Below are 21,492 nucleotides of genomic sequence, written 5' to 3' on the forward strand. Positions count from 1 at the left end.
TCTGTGAGTTTTTTTCCCCGTTATTTCTCAACATAACTCTTTCTTTCGGGGCTGTTGATCTCGGAGGCCTCTGGTCCTTCATATCCCTGAGTCATCATCATTAAAATGCCGGATTTCTGAAGTCATTCCTCCCCCTCCTGCTCGCTAGGGCTCCCTCTCCTGACTGCTTAGCTTTGGTGAGGGCCCAGACCTAAATTCCGTGACCACGAGTCTCTGTCGGGACTCGGCCTTGGAAGAACATCCCCAGTCCTCTTGGAGACCACCTGAGGTTCGACAAAACTGATCCCCAACAGACTCTGAGAAACGCTCCAGCCCAAGAGTGGCGCGAGCCCGGAGGCGGGGCCTCACTCGGAGGTGAGAACGAGGCCAGGGGCGGGGCTGTGCTCCGAGGTGAGCGCGAGGCCACACCCCGAGGTGAGCGTGCTGGGGGCGGGGCCACATCCGATGTGGGCGCGAGGCCGGGGGCGTGGCCGCGCCGGGGCGCCGCCCGAACCATTAGGGATGCGCCAGCTGCTTCCCCAGGCGGCGCGCGCAGCCGCCCCCGGGCTTGAGGCAGCGCAGGGGTTAAGGTCGCCGGCGCCACCTGGGCGCCGCTGAGGAGACCCGCGAGCCGGCGAATCCCGCGCGGGCGCGGCGAACAGGTGCCCGCGCGCGTCAGGCGCCGGCAAGGGGCGGGGAGAGGGGGCGCGGCCGGAAGCCCGGGGCGGGGTGCGGCCGGCCCGGTGAGCGGGAGGAGCCGAGGGAGGCAGGAAGGAGTTCGCCCGGCTGCGCCGCGCGCGATGTGGAGCCGCCGCCTCGGCGCCTGCAGCAGCCGCCGCCGCCGCCGCTGCTGCTGCTGGGGCTGCCGCCGAGCCGAGGGACATGGAGCGCGGCTGCAGAGAGCGGCCGCCGGCAGCAGCAGCAGCGAGCGTCGCAGCGACAGCGGAGCGCAGCCCGCCCGGTGAGGCGCTGCCCGGCCGGCGGCGGCAGCGGCAGCAGCAGCAGCAGCAGCAGCAACAGGGCGGCTGAAAACTCGGCGGCGGCGTTCCTCGCAACCTCCCCTCTCGCTTCGCCGCCCCCCGGTCTTCCCTTCCTCAGCCTTTCCCTTTGCCACCCCCTCCTCCTCCCTAGCGCGAGCCGAGCAGCTGAGCCCCGGGGGCGGCGGCGGCGGCGGCGGCGGGGGGGGGGGGGCGCGTGCCGCCGGCGCGGGGGAGGGGCGGGCCGGCGCGCGCCGCGCCCAGGGCTCGCGGGGACCCGAGGGGCGCGTGCCGCGGCGCGGGGCGAGGCGCGGGGCGCTGGGCGGCGCGGCGGGGCCCCTCCCCCCTGCAGCCTGGCGCGCGCCGGCCGGGCCGCACCGCTGCGGGCTCCGCGCGCGCGGGCCATGTCCGCCTTCTGCCTGGGCTTGGCCGGCCGCGCTTCAGCACCCGCGGAGCCGGACAGCGCCTGCTGCATGGAGCTGCCCGCAGCGGCCGCGGACGCAGTCGGGAGTCCAGCCGCCGCCGCCCTCATCTCCTTCTCCGGGGGCCCCGGGGAGCTGGAACTGGCGTTAGAGGAGGAGCTGGCGCTGCTGGCGGCCGGGGAACGGCCGTCCGACCCCGGGGAGCATTCTCAGGCCGAGGCTGGGCCTCCGGCCGAGGGGTCCGGACTGCAGCCGCCGCCCGCCCAGGATCCCGAACTGCTGTCGGTGATCCGGCAGAAAGAGAAGGATCTGGTGTTGGCGGCCCGGCTGGGCAAGGCGCTGCTCGAGAGGAACCAGGACATGAGCCGGCAGTACGAGCAGATGCACAAGGAGCTGACAGACAAGCTGGAGGTGAGGACGTCCCTCGTGGGATGGGTGGGAAGCAGGGAGAGCCCTTTCGGCCTTGGGCAGCTTCAGCTTCGGGAGCCACCCACCCTACTCCTTCCTTACTCACCCTGCCTTAACAGAAAACCACCTGGAGGGAGGGGTCGGGTGGAGGGTTTCGAATTATCAGACCAGGGCAACATTGAATCCACCTGACTTCAGCAAATGGGTCCACGCACCGCCCCAGCCCCGCTGTGGGCCATTCTATATATGTACTGTACACAGCGTCTAAAATAGAGCTTACAGTATGACTAATTTATACAGCGCTGAGGTGATGTCTGCACACAGAGAAATGAGAAAGTCGGGAAGCATTTAAAATATGCTCCAGGTTTTCAGAGTAGTTAATCTCTAATCAGGGTGTTAGCCTTAAAGCCTTCCAGTTTTGGCGTTAAGGCCTCCAGATGCCCTTGTCTTAACTTCCCGGCAGCTCAGAGTTGTGGGAAACAAGTGCCCCTCAAGGAGCTTTATATAGCCTTCAAATACTCAGGGATTAGGAAATGTGGTTCCATTGCAGAAATCAGGCAAGCCTGGGCTCGGCATGTGACTGTTGGTAGTGGATTTAATTTGGACCTCGGCATTTATGTGTATTTTGTATTTAAACAGTACGCTTTTTTTTTTTTTTTTTTTTGGTCTTCTGGGCCTCATTCATGCGATTCGGTGGCCAAATGCAACCCATGAGAACCATGTTACTTTAACTATTATAAATACTTCTTAAAGTGTGTAAGATTTCTGCCAGTTTTCTGTATCAAAGTCTTTTGGAGCTATGCCTGTTTGTTTTCTTGCCCTTTACTGGGAAAGGGCCTTTAAAGTGGTATGGAATGCCAGCCCTTGTAAAAATTAGAGAGCTTTTTTAAAAAAAGGGGCTGGGGCATCTGTGGCATTGGAGACTAGCTTATTTTTTTTCTGCCTGTGCATTTACTGTTGTTACCCAGTTTGGTTGCAACCAGTTCTTTTCTTAGTTACAAGAGAATAGTACAGTCCTGAATAAGGTCTGAAATTGACCCTAGTCTGCTTTCCTATCACTGCTGCTGGTTGAACAGTCAGAATATAAGTCCAGAAACTTTTCTATAATAAGATTTAAGTATGTGTTTGTAGTCTAACGATGTATCAAAAGTAAATCAGGGAGAAAAAAGGAAACCGGTTGAGTGCCCTGTAGTTCAGTTGGCCTGTTAACTGGGTCTGCCAGTCGATGAACTCCTGAGATACCTCTCTGAAAAGTGGTTTGTGAAGCCTATAGGTAGACTGCCAAAAAGCACCCAGTGAATTGAAGTGTTTAGTTTTCACTGGAAGTAGAGGTCTAGAAATAAAAGGGTGGTTTTTTTTTTTAATGGGATTTAGTTACATGACTCTATATAGAAGTACTACTGCAGAGATTTATTCTTGTGATTTGAAATTCCTTCAGTGAGGGACTTATTGAAGAAACATTGTTATCAGTCAGTTTGATTAGTGATGGATTTCTGAGTAATCCTGAGTGTGCAGTTACACACACCCTGGCTTCCATGTGGAGCCCTTACACATTTCTTCACAAAGGAAAAAGATTTAAAAATTCTATAACAAGAAGGGTTCTATTGTGAAAGAATAAATTACCTTTGACTTTTTGCTATTGACCAAACAGATGGTAATAAAATATTTTAAAGCTCTTAAATTAGTTTTTAAAATCATCATTCCTCTACAGGTCACCATATTGAACTCTAGTGTATATTTTAATTTCTGGGGGCTGGTTGCACAACAGTGTGAATGTACTTAACACTAAGCTGTACACTTAAAAATGGTTGAGGTGGTAAATTTTATGTTCTATATACTTACATTTTAAAATTTTGTTTAAAAAGCCAAATATAGGGGCTCCTGGGTGGCTCAGGTTGTGATCTCGCGGTCTGTGAGTTCGAGCCCCACGTCAGGCTCTGTGCTGACAGCTCAGAGCTGGAGCCTGCTTCGGATTCTGTGTCTCCCTCTCTCTCTCTCTGCCCCTTTCCTGCTCATGCTCTGTCTCTCTCTGTCTCAAAAATAAATACACGTTTAAAAAATAAATAAAAATAAAAAGCCAAATATATTGATTGTTACTGAACATGAGTATTAGAGGGTTCAGTTATACTATTTTTTTCAAGGTATATTTCAAGGAAGATTATCCTGAACAATTTTTAGTTTTTTTTAAAAAGCACATTTAAAAAGATCCCATAAAGATATTGTCATTAGTTCCTTGTTAATTCTTTTAATTCTTATTAATATGAGAGAGACAAACCTAATAGAAGGCGATTCATTTGATACCTGCAAGTAAATTTTCCTTTCAGCATAAATTTTTTAAAATATTTTTTTTAAGTTTATTTTGAGAGAGAGAGAAAGAGCACAAATGGAGGAGAGGCAGAGAGAGAGGGTGAGAGAGAATCTCAAGCAGGCTCTGAGCTCTCAGCACAGAGCCCATCGTGGGGCTCAAACTCACAAACCATGAGATCATGACCTGAGCCAAGATCAGAAGTCAGATGCTCAATGACTGAGCCACCCTGGTGCCCCACCTCTATATTCTTTAAGCAGCCTAGATTTTAGAATGTCTGCTTAGGGACAAAATACTTTATAAAGTTTAACACTGCCATGCTATATTTTCAATTAAATTAAATACTTAAGGGTAGAAAACTAGCCTTTTAAAAGCATTTGTAATTTTCCACAAACTGTCAGTGGAGCAAACACATTTTCTCACAGGTTGGTTTGAAAGATTAACACTTGAGGGGACTCTGAGAGAATGTTGGTTTCACTGTTAAATAGTGAGACTGGTCTTGTTTTAATCCCCTCTGTTCCCTTATTACTTCAAAACTGGCACCTTTCTAACCTCGGGACCAATAAGCCATTGTTAAGATTTTTTTCTACCTATTTGTTAATACTGAATACCTTTCCAGTTCTGTGTGCCAAACCTAAGATTTTGTTTTGTCATTTAAAATATAAAGTACTTGATCTCATACTGCTCTCTTATTAAAGGCACACTCTTTAAAGTCTTTAATGGCTTAAAGATTAACATAGAATTTTTTTGGCTATATATCTCTTAGGGTTAAAATGAAGATTCAATTTAACTTAAAATACTGGAAGATTGTAGTCATTTTTTTCCACTCTTAAATTGACTATATTGTATTTTATTCATTCACTGAATTATATTTTCATATACTTAAAGTTCTAAAGTTATTTTTTTAAGATTTTATTTTTTAAAGATCTTTTTTAAAAATTTATTTATTTTGAGAGAGAGACAGCATGAGTGGGGGAGAGGGAGAGAGAGAATCCCAAGCAGGCTCTGCACCGTCAGCACAGAGCCCAATTCGGGGCTTGAACTCACAAACTGTGAGACATGACCTGAGCTGAAACCAAGAGTCAGACACTTAACGGGCTGAGCCACCCAGGTGCCCCAAGATTTTTCAAAGTAATCTGTACATCCAACATGGGGCCCAGATTCACAACCCTGAGCCCAAGAGTCACATGCTCCACTAACTGAGCCAGCCAGGCGCCCGTAAAGTTACTTTCTAAAATTTATTTTTTCTGCACCTACAGTGAGCCCTTTTGCTTTTATATCTTATATCCAGCCAGTTCCTTAGTTTTTTTTTTCTGGAACGTGAACTAAGACAGTAACTCAGATTTATATACTTTTTTCTTCAGTATTTTATTTATTTAGTTTCTAAAAATACTGTTTTTAACATGCAAGATCCCCTTTTTTCCTATTCCAGCTGAGAGTGGATTATCTCTTACTGCATGCAGAGGTAGTCTTTTACCTCAACTACATTTTCCTTTTCCTTCTGCAGGTCAATTCTTAGGATTCTAGTACAATTTTTTTTTTTTAAGGGCAAAACAAATAAAATGAAAGTGATCACCTAATGAGAGTCACAAGTAGATTTGGGGTAGGCAAATCTAGAGCTTCTTATTTGCATACAGTGTTTGGTCCACTTAAAAAGATAGTACTTTTTCTTTGTATTTTTCAAGAATCATATCCTGGACTTATGACAGTGGTGTTGCTTTTTTAGCTCTTGGCGGAAATCCATTTTCAGTAACAACCAATTTTAGATTGGTTAATGATGTTAACTTTTTATTTTTTCAGAGTTTTAAATACCTTTTTTTTTTTTTTTTTTTTAAGAATGGTTTCAGATGGGGCGCCTGGGTGGCTCAGTCGGTCAAGCGTCCGACTTCAGCTCAGGTAATGATCTCACGGTTCATGAGTTCGAGCCCCGAGTCAGCCTCTGTGCTGATGGCTCAGAGCCTGGAGCCTGCTTCGCATTCTGTGTCTGCCTCTCCCCCAATCACACTCTGTCTGTCTGTCTGTCTGTCTCTCCCTCAAAAATAAACAGAAAAAAATTTTAAAAATGGTTTCAGATTTACAGAAAAAATGGAAAGATGGTACAGTACATTTGCATATGTTCTGCACTCAATTTCCTCTGTTATTAACATCTTACATTATCATGGTATACTTGCCGTGATTAAAAATCCATTACTGATACACTGTTAACTACACTCCTTAGTTTATTCAGATTTCCTTAGCCTTTATGTACTGTGTTTTTCTGTTCCAAGATTACAACCTGGATACATTACATTCAGTTTTCCTATCTTCTTAGTCTCCTCTTTGCTGTGGTACTTTTTTTTATGTTTGTTTATTTATTTATTTTGAGAGAGAGTGAGAGAGCGTGTGCTCGAGCTCGAGGGAGAGAAGAATCCCACTCAGGCTCCATACTTTCAAGCCCAGAGCCCGATGCGGGCTCGATCTCACGAACCATGAGATTATGACCTGTGCTGAAATCAAGAGTCGGATGCTTAATTGCGCCACCCAGGTGCCCATGCTGTGGCACTTTTTTAGACTTAACTTGTTTATGATGACCTTAACAGTTTTGATGGTAACTTTTCTTCTTTTGTTTATTGAGGTATAATTGACATTATTAGTTTCAGGTGTAGATATTAACTTTAACACAGGAATAACACATAATATCTAAAATGGCATATAACTTAACGTATAATCCCTGACCTCCATACTTCCTAATATGCTGCCTAGAGTTTACTGGTTAATTTAACACTTAATGAAAATACAATTCTAGGAAACCTTTCTTTTCTCTTGTTAGACAAAAGGCTAAATTCTTTCTGTTCATTAATAGGAAAGTCTTGACTGCTTTTTTTCAGTGTTGGGAAACCTGAATTAGGAAGTTTGTCACATGACCAGAAAAATATAAGGTCAGAATAAACTAATCAGCACCACCTGTCGCAACCCCTCCCCCAACTCCAAGTGGATCGGATTGTTTTAGTTGCTTAGTTGGGCTGTTCACTAACAGCTGTTTGCTGAATATTTTTAAGTCTCTCTGTTCTTTTAGAACACAAGCCTAATTTATCTGGCCTCTCAGTAACACTGTGATTACTGAGTTCTTGCTGTTGCCTTCTGCTCAATCTTTTTCATTTTGGAAAAACTGAATAAAACCAAGTATCACAATTTTAGGATGGCAATTAGCATTTGTTTCTGCATTTCATCTTTTTGAAGTCCCTACAGTGACTAAAACATTCTCATTTTTGGAGTTTAGCAATATGAGGAAAGCACAGAGCAGAAAGTTCTCAGGCTGATGAGTAGAAGTCCCTCCCTTATTCTTCCTTTCCTTGCATGCTCCAAGCCAAGGTTCTATAAAGTCTAACTATAATGTGACTTCTTCAACAAATATACTAGAGTGACTATATCCGAGTGAGTTGTTTCCCAGAGTGATCGACCTGGAGGACCATACATTTATTTCAGTAAAAACTGCCTTTGCTAATGTGATCAGAATTTTCATTTTGGATTGCTGATTTTATCTTTTGGCACGTTATTTTGACTGCTGTGTCATGGTAAATTTACATCTTTTAGGGATAAATTTGACTTTCAGAAGTGTTAACAAGTCAGCAAAAAAGGGAATAAGATGTCAGGGTGAAATGGGGTAATCTCTTTTTTAGACACATCTTAAATGTGAAGTAATGTGACTGATTTTCATTTTCTTGTGCAACTATACACTGGCCCTTAACACTCTCCAAAAGAATTACTCCAAAAAATATTCACAAAGTGAGAACTTGGATAGAATAAGAGTGTAGAAGAGATGACCAAGTACTCTGAAGAAGATTCATATGCTCATCGTAGCTTGTAGAAACATTCTCAGTGCTTGATATCAACCTTCAGTGCATCAGAATTTCCTGTAGAGCCAAGATAGATAGATGAGTAGACAGATGCATGCCTAGGCTTCATCCCATTCTTAACTAATCACAGTCTTTGGGATTGAGGTCCAGGTGGGTATATTTTCAACAATTATATCAGAGCTTTTCTGAGAGCCGTCCCCTTCCCCCCAAATTGACCATTGCTTTAACTTCTATTTAATGTACTCCTTGGGGTGTAGACTTTGCTATTTCGTACATAATATGATTTTTAAGTAGAACATACTTGCCTCTGTTAAGAGACATGCGTCTTATCTCACAGAAACAAAGAGGGGTGCCTGGCTGGCTCAGGTGGAAGGGCATGCGACTCTCAATCCAGGGTCGTGAGTTCAAGACCTACATGGGATATAGAGATTACTTAAATAAATAAAACTTAAAAAAAAAAACCCAAAAAACAAAAGGGTATTCTTATTTCCTTCAAAAGAATCCTTTTTTATTGAGCTGCTGCTTCAAGCCATCTGTACTTTGCATACCATTTGTTACACACAATTTATTTTTTTTTAAGTTTATTTATTTTGGGGGAGAGAGAGAGAGTGCACATGAGAGAGAGAGGGAAAGAGAATCCCAGGCAGGCTTTGTGCTGTGACTGTGGAGCCTGATTGGGGCTCAAACTCATGAACCATGAGATGATGAACTGAGCGGAAATCAAGAGTCAGATGCTTAACCGACTGAGCCACCCAGGCACCCCACAACTTACTACTTTTATCAGTCTCTCCCACTAGAATGAAAGCTCCATAAAGGCAAGGACCATGTCTGTTTTACTTTGCACTATGTCTGCAGCATAGTGGCTGACCCATCGCAGGTACTCCTCAAGAATAAATGAGTGGATCAGAAATAAATGTGCAAAGCTGATAAGCCATGATTTAAAGTAGACCTGAAGCTGAACTTGCTTGATATCCAAATATAATTCTATATATCACAACAAGTATTTATTGAATTGTGATTTGGAGTGCTAAACAGAGTCAGATGACTTAAACACAAATCCCAGCTCTGCCATTTACTAGTTTGACCTTGAGCTTGTTACTTGACCTCTTATTGTAGGTTACCTCATTTGTAAGAAAAGATGGTTAATCTGAAGGATCCCTGGAGTTCCTTCCGTCCCTGAAAATTCTTTGATTCTAAGTGTCTGGTATTATGCCAGGCATGATAGTTGATTCCAAAAGAAGCCTTCTTAAGGACTTGTGTTAAGTTGTTTAAATGTATAGTTTACTAGTTAATTAGATGACTAGGGCTGAATTTCAAGTGAATTCCTGAGTCTATAGTCCTATCCATAGTCCCATGCCCAACGACAAGAATAAACACAGTAATATTAAGTGTTTTTAATAAGAACAGCATGCTAACTCCTTCCTACTCTGTAAGAAGGGAGTGTTTTTGTAGCTGTGAAATAGACAACTTTTCCCATGTGGCAGAGTGTTTTGTTGTGCTGACTGGGAAGAAGAAAAGTTAGGAGAGTGTGAAAAGAGAAAAAAAGCAAAGGCTGTAAATTTTTAACAGTTTTTAAATCCTCTTCACTTCTCACCCAGCACTTAGAACAAGAGAAACACGAACTAAGAAGACGATTTGAGAACCGAGAAGGGGAATGGGAAGGGCGCGTGTCAGAGCTGGAGAGTGATGTGAAACAACTTCAGGATGAGTTGGAGAGGCAGCAGGTTCATCTACGGGAAGCAGATCGAGAAAAAACACGGGCTGTCCAGGAATTATCAGAACAGAACCAGAGGTTATTGGATCAACTCAGCAGGGTAAGCCACAAGTTAAGAATTTATGGTATAAAATACTGAAAGTTGAAACCAAAGCTGCTGTACGATGTTGTTCATACATATGGTAAGAGTAAGTTTTGTTGCCATTGGTGTTGATATCAACAAGTTGAATAATTTTCACCTATGGAAACGTCAGCTGTGTGAACTAGGAGTCAGGAACCAAAACCCTTACCTCTCATTAATCAGCTAAGAGACTTTGACAATCACTTAACTTGGGAGATTTTTCGTTTTTAAAATGAAAAGAGTTGTGCCTAATGATTTCTGACGTTTGGTATAGCTCTAAAAGTCTGTGATTCCTTTACCTAGAAGAAGTCTGTCATGGATGAAATTATGTTAATGAATTTGGTTCAGATATTAAATGGTGCCATCTTTAAACTGAAAAGCTTGGGGAAAATTAGAGCAAATGATTTTCAGTGATGAAATGTGAATGTACATTTCTTCATATTATTTGAATATGAGAGGAGAAGTATATGTGTATCTGTATTTAAAATTTGTTCTTTTATATCCTAGTAAGTAAAAAATTCTCGTGCCTTTATAGAATGGTGTTATGGAAGTATTAATTAACCAGGGTCAAGACTGAAATCATTGCAAAGAGGGAGTTTGAGGGCTGAATAGGTCCAAATCTAATTTATATACAGAACATACCTTTTTAACAAATGCAGAAATGTTATTAATGCCCTGGTCTCTAAATCCACCTACTTTTAAAAATTAAGAGTGGGATTTACTATGGTACTTCAGTCCTTCTTATGTGTTGAAAATAAAACTATTAACTCTTTAGTTATCAGAAGAAGAAAGAACTTCTAGTCTGATCTCATTGTGTAGGTCATGCTTTGATCTTTGGAAAAGGCTTAGCTAGAGCAGTACATGGAAAATTCTTGGCATTTCTACTAATTCGATGGGTAACACCGTATGAAGTCATTTAGTTTGTCATAGTTGGTTCCCATGGATACTCTGAGACAGGTCAAAACCTTCATGCCTCACTAGGAAATGTGAGGTAAATGCCACAACTAGGGAAAGATACAAGAAGGAGAGGCAGAGGAGAGAATGGAAGTAGGGAGGAAGGAGAGGGAGACAGGAAGGTAGAAAGAAGGGGAAAAAGAGATACCTAATAACTTGGAAAGTAGCTAGTTGCAGGAAATATTGACACGTGTGAAAGGTGAGAATCCACATGATAGGCAGAACTAAAGGTCTTGCCTTCCCATCTAGGGGATTAAATCACTATTTGATTGACTGGAAAGAAAGAGTTGGACAGTTCTTCAAGAAGTCACTTCAAGGCCAGTTTAGTAACAGCATTTCTGACTCTGTTCTAAAACCTTTTGCAACAACTGAGAAGGGAATCTCTATCCTTGTAAGATTTTTAAGATTTTGAGTGTTCATTATTCATGAAAGATTAAGTTAACTGGACAGGCCTAGCCAGATTTATTTATTTATTCAACATTTATTTAATACTTATTTTGAGTGACTTCATGAAATCGAGCCCTGCATCAGGCTCTGTGCTGACAGTGACGAGCTTGCTTGGTATTCTCTCTCTCCCTCTCTCTCTCTGTTCCCTGCCCCCTGCCAAAACATAAAATAAATAAACATTAATACTTATTCTGAGCAAGTGTTTCTTATGGAAACCTATGAAAGGAATACAGCAAACCAAAACAATTAAAGGGGAAATTATCTCTTGGGAGTAAGTTCATGTTATAAAATAACATGAGCAGAAACGACTCAATTCTGCTTTCTGATCTGGTGAAAGATAGGTGGCCAAGAGAGATGAAGGAAGAAAGCAAATATTAAATACCATGTAGCAAAAGAGCAGTGAGCTTGGAATTTAGATGCATGTTGAATCTTGACCCTGCTTCTCATTGACTGGTTCACCTTGTTTTTGCCTCGCTTTTCTAATCTTTAAAATGGGGATAAAAATCTATACCTTATGCAAGTACTTTTGAAATGAAAATGAGGTAATGTGCCCGTGTTATGCTGCAGTATATGAAGGTAAGGATTTCAGTGTTAATGGTTGTTTTAATAAAGCAGCATATTTATAGTTGGGGTTCCTTTGCCTAGTTTCTCTGTAGAAAATCCTGATAAGCTGTTCCCAAAAGGATATAGGGGGATAACATTTCCACTAGATCTAGATTCTTGTTATCCTCTCTGGCCTTGAATGTAGGCCCTTGGTGAGTTGTGTGGCTTTTTTTCCCTTTCTCTTTTTAAGCAGGACAAGCCCCTGGGGTTTTCCATCAACAGCCATTTTAGATTGTATTTTATTATCATTTTATTAACTGGGTATTCAGGAACCAAAGGAGTTGAGTGCTTTGAAGTGAATTAAGATTCTCATGGGACAAGATAACAACCAGCAGAGGTAGTAGAAGGCCTCGCTTTTCTTGTGATGTCTATAACATGTCTTTATAAGCATGAAATGTATAATATTTAAAACTTAGTACAATACTTCTGTGATACTTTTGTCTGAAGTATTTTTTTAAGTTTATTTATTTATTTATTTAGTAATTTCTACACTCAGCATGGGGCTCGAACTCACAACCCCCAGACCAGGAGCTGCATGTTTTGACTGAGTCAGCCAGGCACCTCTGAAATATTTTTTTTTTTTAATTTTTTTTTTCAACGTTTTTTATTTATTTTTGGGACAGAGAGACAGAGCATGAACGGGGGAGGGGCAGAGAGAGAGGGAGACACAGAATCGGAAACAGGCTCCAGGCTCCGAGCCATCAGCCCAGAGCCTGACGCGGGGCTCGAACTCACGGACCGCGAGATCGTGACCTGGCTGAAGTCGGACGCTTAACCGACTGCGCCACCCAGGCGCCCCTGAAATATTTTTAAGTATATTTCTTTTGCTGCCACAGACTCCAAGGTTGTTATATATTTTTTTTAATTATTTATTTATTTTTTAAGTTTGTTTATTTTGACAGAGTTCGAACAGGGGAGGGGCTGAGAGAGAGGGAGAGAGAGAGAATCGCAAGCAGGCTTTGTAACTGTCAGTACAGAGTCTGACCCGGGGCTTGAACTCACAAGCTATGAGATCATGACCTGAGTTGAAATCGAGAGTTGGACGCTTAACCAATTAAGCCACCCAGGTGTCCTTTTCTTTCTTTTTTTTTTTTAAGTAACCGCTCTATTGAGATTAATTCATATACCATGACATTTACTTTTTAAAGGTATAAAAATTCACTGAGTTTTAGTATATTCACAGGGTTGTGGAACTCTGAACAGTATCTCTCTTTTTTTAATGTTTATTTTTGAGAGAAAGAGCATGAGCAGGGAGGGGCAGAGAAAGGGAGACACACAGGAACAGAAGCAGGCTCCAGGCTCTGAGCTGTCAGCACAGAGCCCAGTGTGGGGCTTGAACCCATGAACTGCAAGAACATGACCTAAGCCAAAGTCAGACACTTAACCGACTGAGCCACCTAGGGAACTTTGTTACCACTATCTAATTATAGAATATTTCACCCCCCCCCACCCCAAAAAGAAATCCTATACCCATTAGTAGTCACTTTCCATTCCTCCTAACCCTCCCTATCCCATGCCCTGACGCCTGGTAACCATTAACCTACTTTCTGTTTCTGTGGATTTGCCTATTCTGGACATTTCATATAAATGAAATCATACATGTATGATTCTTTGTGACTGACATCTTTCCCTTAGTGATGTTTCAAGGTTCATCTACATTGTAGCATATATCAATAATACTTTATTTTTATGGCTGAAGAATATTCCATTGTATGGATATAATATTTTGTTTGTTCATTAGTTGATGGACATTTGGGTTGTTTCCACTTTTTGGCTGTTATGAATAAGTTTACCATAAACATTCATGTACAAGTTTTTATGTGACCAAGGTTCTTTTCAGCTCTATAATAGGATGCTGTGAGCATATATGTCCCATGAGCTTCTGGGTCCTCATTATCATGAAAGAAGGAATAAGTATTGTTCTAATTTTATAGCTGGGAAAACTTGAGGGACAGAAAGGCACATGACTTGTTTAAGCCTTTTCTAATTCAAGACTTGTTAGGGTTCCTGTGCTTTACTTTCAGATTTCTAAGTCAGTAATTAAGGTCACAGGTTTTAGAGTCAGACAGCCCTGTAGCCAAAGACCAACTCTGCTATTTATGAGTTGGGGAAACATGTGAAAGTTTTCTCACTTTTTTAAACCTTAGTTTCCTTCTTTATAAAATGGAAACAATTATATTATCAGTATTACCTGATACTGTTAGGAGGAGCAAATGAGATAATATACGTAATCTCTAACCATGGTGTTTAACATATTGTAAGTGCTCAATAAATGGTAGCATGGTTTATAATTATGTCTTCTTCATGTAGATGGTGTTTCTGTATCTAGTCAAACTTTGATTCTCTAACCTGAGAGAAGAAGAATCTGAAGTGTCCCCAGCGTATATTAGTGTTTGAAAATGTTGTGTCTTGCAGTTAAATTTCTATTCAAAAATATTTGAGTAAAAGTGATCTTTCTAGGAATTGAGTCAGATTTGTTCTATGGCATCTTGTATCCCCTAGATACTGCTTCAGATACCCTGGGGATACCTTTATTCCAGTTTATTTGTTCATTTGGACAAAATGCCCTCTAAATTCTCTTCTAGCTTCTAAAATTCTGTGAGACTCATTTTTGTGAAACTCAGGCTGACCTATTTGGAGAAAGTGTAATTCACTTTCTGAGTTAGAAAGTGACACCATGTGGGAATGCAGGCTGGTGCAGCCACTCTGGAAAACAGTATGGAGGTTCCTCAAAAAATTAAAAATAGAACTACCCTATGACCCAGCAGTTGCACTATTAGGTATTTATCTAACAGATACAGGTGTGCTGTTTCGAAGGGACACATGCACCCCCATGTTTATAGCAGCACTATCAACAATAGCCAAAGTATGGAAAGAGCCCAAATGTCCATCGATGGATGAATGGATAAAGAAGATGTGGTATATATATATATATATATATATATATATATATATATATATATATATATATATACAATGGAGTATGCCTTGGCAATCAAAAAGAATGAAATCTTGCCATTTGCAACTACATGGATGGAACTGGAGGGTATTATGCTAAATGAAATTAGAGAAAGACAAAAATCACATGACTTCACTCATATGAGGACATTAAGAGACAAAACAGATGAACATAAGGGAAGGGAAACAAAAAGGATATAAAAATAGGGAGTGAACAAAACAGAAGAGACTCATAAATATGGAAAATAAACTGAGGGTTACTGGAGGCGTTGTGGGAGGGGGGATGGGCTAAATGGGTAAGGGGCACTAAGGAATCTACTCTTGAAATCATTGTTGGGCACTATATGCTAACTAATTTGGATGTAAATTTAAAAACATAAAAAGAAAACAAGTTAATAAAAAAAAAAAAGGAAAGTAACACTATGATGGCATTGACAGTGGGGTTTAATAGGATATGTTAGACATTTATCATCCTACCTCAAAAGTGGAAAGATGGGGTGCCTGGGTAGCTCAGTCGGTTAAGTGTCTAACTCTTGATCTCAGCTCAGGTCTTAATCTCAGGGTCGTGAGTTCAAGCTCTGCAGGTGTGGAGTCCACTTAAAACAAAAAAAAAAAAAATGGAGGGATGCCTGGGTGTCTCAGTTGGTTGAGCGTCCAACTTCAGCTCAGGTCATGATCTTGCAGTTTGTGAGTTTGAGCCTTGCACCTGGCTCTCTGCTCTCTCTGCTCATCAGCACAGAACCCGCTTTGGATACTCTGTCCCCGCACCCGCCCTCCCCCTACCCCTCACCCCTCTCAAAAATAAACTTTTTTTTTTTTTTAAAGTGGAAAGAATACAGTGGGCCTTGCTTTCGGAAAAAGGAGAGGTGAAACATGGGCCATACTACATAAAACTTAGAGGTTTTGGGGGGCATCTTGGTGGCTTGGTTGGTTAAGTGTCCAACTTCACATCAGGTTGTGATCTCACGGTTTGTGAGTTTGAGCCCTTCATCAGGCTCTGTGCTGACAGCTCAGAGCCTAGAACCTGCTTCGGATTCTGGGTCTCCCTCTCTCTCTGCCCCACCCCTGCTTGCACTCTGTCTCTCAAAAATGAATAAATGTTAAAAAAACAAAACAACTTAGAGGCTTTTTGAGAATCCTTTTTTTTTTTTTTTTTTAAGTTTATTTGCTTATTTTGAGAGAGAGCAGGCAGGGAAGGGGCAGAGAGAGGGAGAGACAGAAAGACAGAATCCCAAGCAGGCTCTGTGCTGTCAGCGTGGAGCCCGACATGAGGCTCAAACTCACCAACAGTGTAATCATGACCTGAGCCAAAAGCAAGAGTCAGATGCTTAACCAACTGAGCCATCCAGGTGCCCTGAGAATCCTGATAAATACATAATACAGTACTTTTCACTGGCATTACAGCAGAATCCTCCAGAACCCCCAAATGATTTTTCTCCCCAACAGTAGTAGTGAAGATAATAGAGTTCTAATTAGTGTTAGAGTCCTGAAGTGATCATTCACTAATTTAACCTGCTACAGCTTATACCATATTTTAGGTGCTGTAGAAACTTCTTATAGTTTGCATGTACAGCAGCAAGCCAAAACAGTGATTTGAACAGTGTAGAAATAGTCTTATTCACAATAATAATAATGTCAGTAATAATAAGCTTCTCATTTAGCCTTTTCAGCCTTCAGAAGTTGACATATTTTCTTCTTTTTATTAAAACTTTTTAAATGTTTTTATTTATTTTTGAGAGAGAGAGAGAGAGCATGAGCGGGGGTGGGGTAGAGACAGAGGGAGACACAGAATCCGAAGCAGGCTCCAAACTCCTAGCTGTCAGCACAGAGCCCAACACAGGGCTCCAACTCGTAAACCTCGACATCATGACCTGAGCTGAAGTCATACATTTAACTGATTGAGCCCCCCAGGCGCCCCAACATAAGATATTTTCAAAATGAATCTCAGTAGTGTTAGAAATTTCAGTAAAAGAAGGCATTTTCACAGTTTGTACTAATAAAGCACTGCTCATACTTCCTTGTAAAACACTAAGGTCAGATAAGCACTTGTTGACCAAAGAATGGGAAAAATTATTGATTTCTCCTTAAAAAGGGGGGTGGGAGGTTAAAATTTCTTAGGGACTTCTAAAGTTTACTTCCCCAAAATACATAGCTCTAGAGTTTGTAGAAACTGGCTGGGAAATGCTCTTACACTTTTTCCCTGCAGTTTTGTACATGAAATAGTCACACCTTTTTCCCCCTCCTTCCCTAACTCCTCATCCTACCAGCAGCAGAACCATATGCTTAATCCTAATCCCATTTTCTCTAGTAGGGGTCAGGGTTTCAGACTGCAGGACCGAATGTATACAGTCTTAGTGACTGTTTATTATGTATTGGGTTACAATTTTTGGATAATTATGTAGATATTTGCATTTTTCATTTATAAAACCATGACATACTTAACATTTTGTCATATTCAGATTTTTTAAAGAGATAAAACATTATTGATCATGTCAGTCCTCTCCACTTTTCCAGTTACTCTTCTACCTATTCATGTGTTTATACTACACATGTGTGTGCATGTATGTCAACATATATATCCCATTATATATACTATATCCATTAATATTGTATAATAACATTTTTCCGGGGCGCCTGGGTGGCTCAGTCGGTTAAGCGTCCGACTTCGGCTCAGGTCATGATCTCGCGGTTCGTGAGTTCAAGCCCCGCATCAGGCTCTGTGCTGATGGCTCAGCGCCTGGAGCCTGTTTCAGATTCTGTCTCCCCCTCTCTCTCTGACCCTCCCCCGTTCATGCTCTGTCTCTGTCTCAAAAATAAATAAACGTTAAAAAAATTTTTTTTTTAATAACATTTTTCCATGTTTCAAACACTTAATAAACGGCAGCATCATTCTCACAGATAATGTTCACATCATTCTATACTTCACTCTTTTGGGTCAATGTTATGTTTAAGGGATTGACATATTAATAAATATAGTTCTAGTTCATTTATTTCAACTGTTTATTATTTGGGCAAATATAGTACAATATACTTATTCTTTTATTGATAAACCTTTAAGTTCCTAATTTTTCATTACTGCACACTTTCCTGCAGTGACTGTTCTTGTGCACATATATTTGTGTTAATCTGGTAAACCTAGGAGTGGAATTGCTTGGTCCAAGAGTAAACACCTCTTCAAAAAAAAAAAAGAGTAAAGACCTCTTCAACTCCATGAGATGTTGTCAAATTACTCTCCAAAACTGTTGTACAAATTTACATTCTTAACCTGCAATGTGTGTGAGAGCCAGTATGTGTGATTGTTCTCATCTTCACCAACACTTGGTGTTGGTTTTAAAAATCAGTCTCCAGGCACCTGAGTGGCTCAGTCAGTTGGGCGTCTGATTCTTGATCTCAGTGCAGGTCTTGATCTTAGGGTTGTGGGTTCAAGCCCCACATTGGGCTCCACGTTGGGTATGGAGCCTACTTAAAAAAAAATTAGTCTCATGTATCTGAAATGGTATTTTTATTGTTTTTTTTTTTAATTTTTATTTTAATTTTGATTTCATGAATTGCTAGTGAGGTTGGGCATCTTTTGTTTTTATGTTTATTGTGAATTGCCTGTTTGTATCTTTCACTGTTTTCTTACTGGCGTGTAAGCATATTTTAACATGTTCTTGATGCTGTTAAATTTTCACTTTGTTTATGGAGTCTTTTACTAAACAGAAGTGTGTACTTTCATTGAAGTCAAATTTATTAATCATTTCTTTTATGATTTGTTCTTTTGTGTTTTGATTTGTCCTATTCTCCCAAGTCCTAAAGATATTTTCCCATGCTAATTACAAAAACTTAAGCTTGTTTTTTACATTTAGATCTTTAATCTATCTAGAACTTATTTTATAGTGTGATATAGCATAGGAAACCAGTTATGTTTTCTATACTGATTCTGTCTCAGTGCTGTTTATTTCCCCACGGATTTCTAATACTATATGTATTTTTGTAATGAAAAAAAATCCTAATATTTATTCTTGAATGAAGAGCCAAGATAACTTAAAATAGAAATTTCAGAAGGTTTTAGAAAACTGTATTAGGTGGCTAGGGCTGCTATAACAAAGTGGATGGCTTAGACAGCAGAAATGTATTATCTTGTGGTTCTAGAGGCTGGAGGTCCAAAATCAAGGTGTCTTACGGGTTGATTCCTTTTTATTAAAAAAAAAATTTTTTTTAATGTTTATTTATTTATTTTTGAGAGAGAGAGAGACAGAGCACGAGCAGGGGAGGAGCAGAGAGAGAGGGAGACACAGAATCTGAAACAGGCTCCAGGCTCTGAGCTGTCCATACAGAGCCCGACGCGGGGCTCGAACTCACAAGCCATGAGATCATGACCTGAGCTGAAGCCGGACGCTCAACCGACTGAGCCACCCAGGCACCCCAGGTCGATTCCTTTTTAGAGCTAGAAAGGAAGGGTCTGTTCCAGATCTTGCTCCCTGGCTTGTAGATGGCTGCCTTCTCCTTATGTCTCTTTCCTCTATATGTAATTCTCTCGGTTTTCAAATTTCCTCTCCTTATAAGAACAACATATTGGATTGGGGCCCAGCATAATAACCACTTTTTAATTTGATTACCACTGTAAAGACTTTGTCTCCAAAAAGGTCACATTCTGAGGTACTGGAGTTTGGACTTCAACATAGGGATTTTGACCCATAACAACCATTTTGAGGTGTTTTTTGCCAGAAGGTCCAACTCTTGGATGTTAGTGTTGTCTGTGGGAAGTGTTCACAGTGGTTCCACTTTCCTTGGAGGTTCCATACATTCAATAACATATTTACACACTAAAGGTACATATGCTTATGACCATATGACTAAGGGCTGCCATGACCAGTGGGAAGAGATTTCAAATGTTTAATTGCATTCTTTGAAAAAGTCCCAGATCCACCTTCCCCGCTGCTTCTCCTTTAATGATTAACTGGCTTTCTATTCTTTTGAGTAAAATAGTGAGTGAGTTATTTATTTATTTATTTACTTATTTATTTAAGACCTCCTTTAATTTCAGCATTCAGTAAATATTTATTGAGCAAGGCACAATGGGATACAGTGGGGGAACATAAGACATATGATATGTGAAGCTACTAGGAAGAGGTATATAAATAACTAAACAAATCCACAAGATAACTATAGGTTGTGGTAGGTACTGTGAAGGATGATGTGATGGTAAATGACCAGAAAGTCGAGAGCAACTTTAGAAAGAGTAGGTAGGAAGGAGATAACATTTGAGGTGAGACCTGCGGGGTGAAGAGTCAGCCATAGAAGAGATGGAAGAACAGTGTTCTTTGATGGGTACTGTTAGATTGTAAACGCTTTGGCAGCAGGGACTGTGTGTACACACACACACACACACACACACACACACACACACACACACACATACACACATAGATAAGCAGGTATCTAGCAGAGTGGCCATTCAATAAAAGATAGGTGGTTGTGTTTTTGTCGTTAAATGACAAGCTAAGGTACCTAATAAAGAAATATTTAGAACTATAACTTTCTGAAAAATATACTGCCCCTCATGCACTCTGTGGAAGGACACTCTTGACTGTTTCAAATACATTCTTAGACTGTATCTGTTCTGTTTAGAAACCAGTGGTCAAAGAGACCATGGATGTCAACACTATGACAGGCAAGCTACAGATAATGGTGACTCAGTTGCCTAGAGATCTAGTGTTGTCTTCATAGATTCTCCTTCTGGAATTGCATAAAAACCCAATCTTCATGAACTGAGGAGAGTGACTACAGAATGGACAGAGTTTTGGGGTACTGACCTAAAGCTGCAAGTACTTTTTGTGTTATGCTGTGACTTCTCCAGCGGTCTGTATGTTGGTCAATTTCTGAGTGACTGGCCCTGTGGTCCTCTGACCTTCCTGATGGAGATGGAAATCAGCATTTCAGCTTTTACTGAAAAACTTTTCTCGTGGGAGGATTGGCCGTCATTTGGGGTTGGGTATCATTATGACTCCCACTCTGCCTCACGGGGTACATACACTCTGGACAAAAAAACTCTCTGCCTCCAACTATCTTGTCATCTTATCTGTTCTTAGAGCCCAAAATGGTCTGTAGTGTGGAGAAGGAGTCAGAGGTTCCCCTTTGGAAAGCTGATAGTGACTGCTTTTGAACAGAGTCCCATGAGGGTCTGTAGTTGCTCTGTGTGCAGCCCTGGATGCTAAACTCGTGAGAATTCACCTTAAAAGTCATTATTTTTCCCCTTATTTGTTTCAGTATTGTGCTATATTTTAACTTTTATTTTGACACGGCCCTCCCTGTTGGTCCTTTCCCCCCTCATTGCAGCTCTATAAGTATCTCTAACAAACCTCTCCCTTCCTCACAACCAGAATTATAGTCACGTGTCTAGTCACTATGGCTTTGGGTATTACTATCTACTTGTGTCAAAAAGAGAAGCTATATTGGGGGCAGTATATAAAAAGGGCTGTTCCAAAAGCTGGGTGAAGAGAAAAAGGGTTGTTACTATAGAATCACAGGTAGGGCAGGGGACAAAAAGAATTTAACAGGAAGTTAGGCCTAGGTCTGAGGCCAGGAGAAATCAAAGCCTGCATTTTAAACTGGAAGGGCTTAGTCCAAGAGATGCCTGGAGGAATAGTCTGAAGATTGGTGATAAAGAGGTTGAAATAAAGGAACAAAGATTCACTTGTAGTTTAAGTGAAGCCAGGCAGTTTGAAATCTATGTCTATTAAAACTTTGCATCCAGTGAGGTATTCTTTTCTGAAACGTGGTTTC

The 21,492-nt window shown here is 41.3% G+C and overlaps 1 protein-coding gene across 5 annotated transcripts in view; it reads left to right on the plus strand.

Moving 5' to 3' along the window:
- Positions 1–1,213: 1,213 nt before the first annotated feature.
- BICDL1 (BICD family like cargo adaptor 1) overlaps positions 1,214–21,492 on the plus strand; it is a 104,642-nt gene continuing 84,363 nt past the window's right edge. For 2 of the 5 annotated variants that reach the window (XM_053902096.1, XM_053902097.1), the window contains exons 1-2: positions 1,218–1,789; positions 9,526–9,741. In XM_053902096.1, the coding sequence (XP_053758071.1) occupies positions 1,361–1,789; positions 9,526–9,741 (645 nt within the window). In that variant the 5' untranslated portion in view covers positions 1,218–1,360. Of the gene's footprint in view, positions 1,790–9,525; positions 9,742–21,492 lie in introns of all 5 variants that reach the window. The other 3 variants (XR_008422143.1, XM_019467293.2, XM_019467295.2) reach the window with 3 other exon arrangements.

This window comes from Panthera pardus, unplaced genomic scaffold (genome assembly GCF_024362965.1).
Source record: "Panthera pardus isolate Hobbes unplaced genomic scaffold, ASM2436296v1 HiC_scaffold_15, whole genome shotgun sequence".
In the NCBI taxonomy this organism is placed as follows: Eukaryota; Metazoa; Chordata; class Mammalia; order Carnivora; family Felidae; genus Panthera; species Panthera pardus.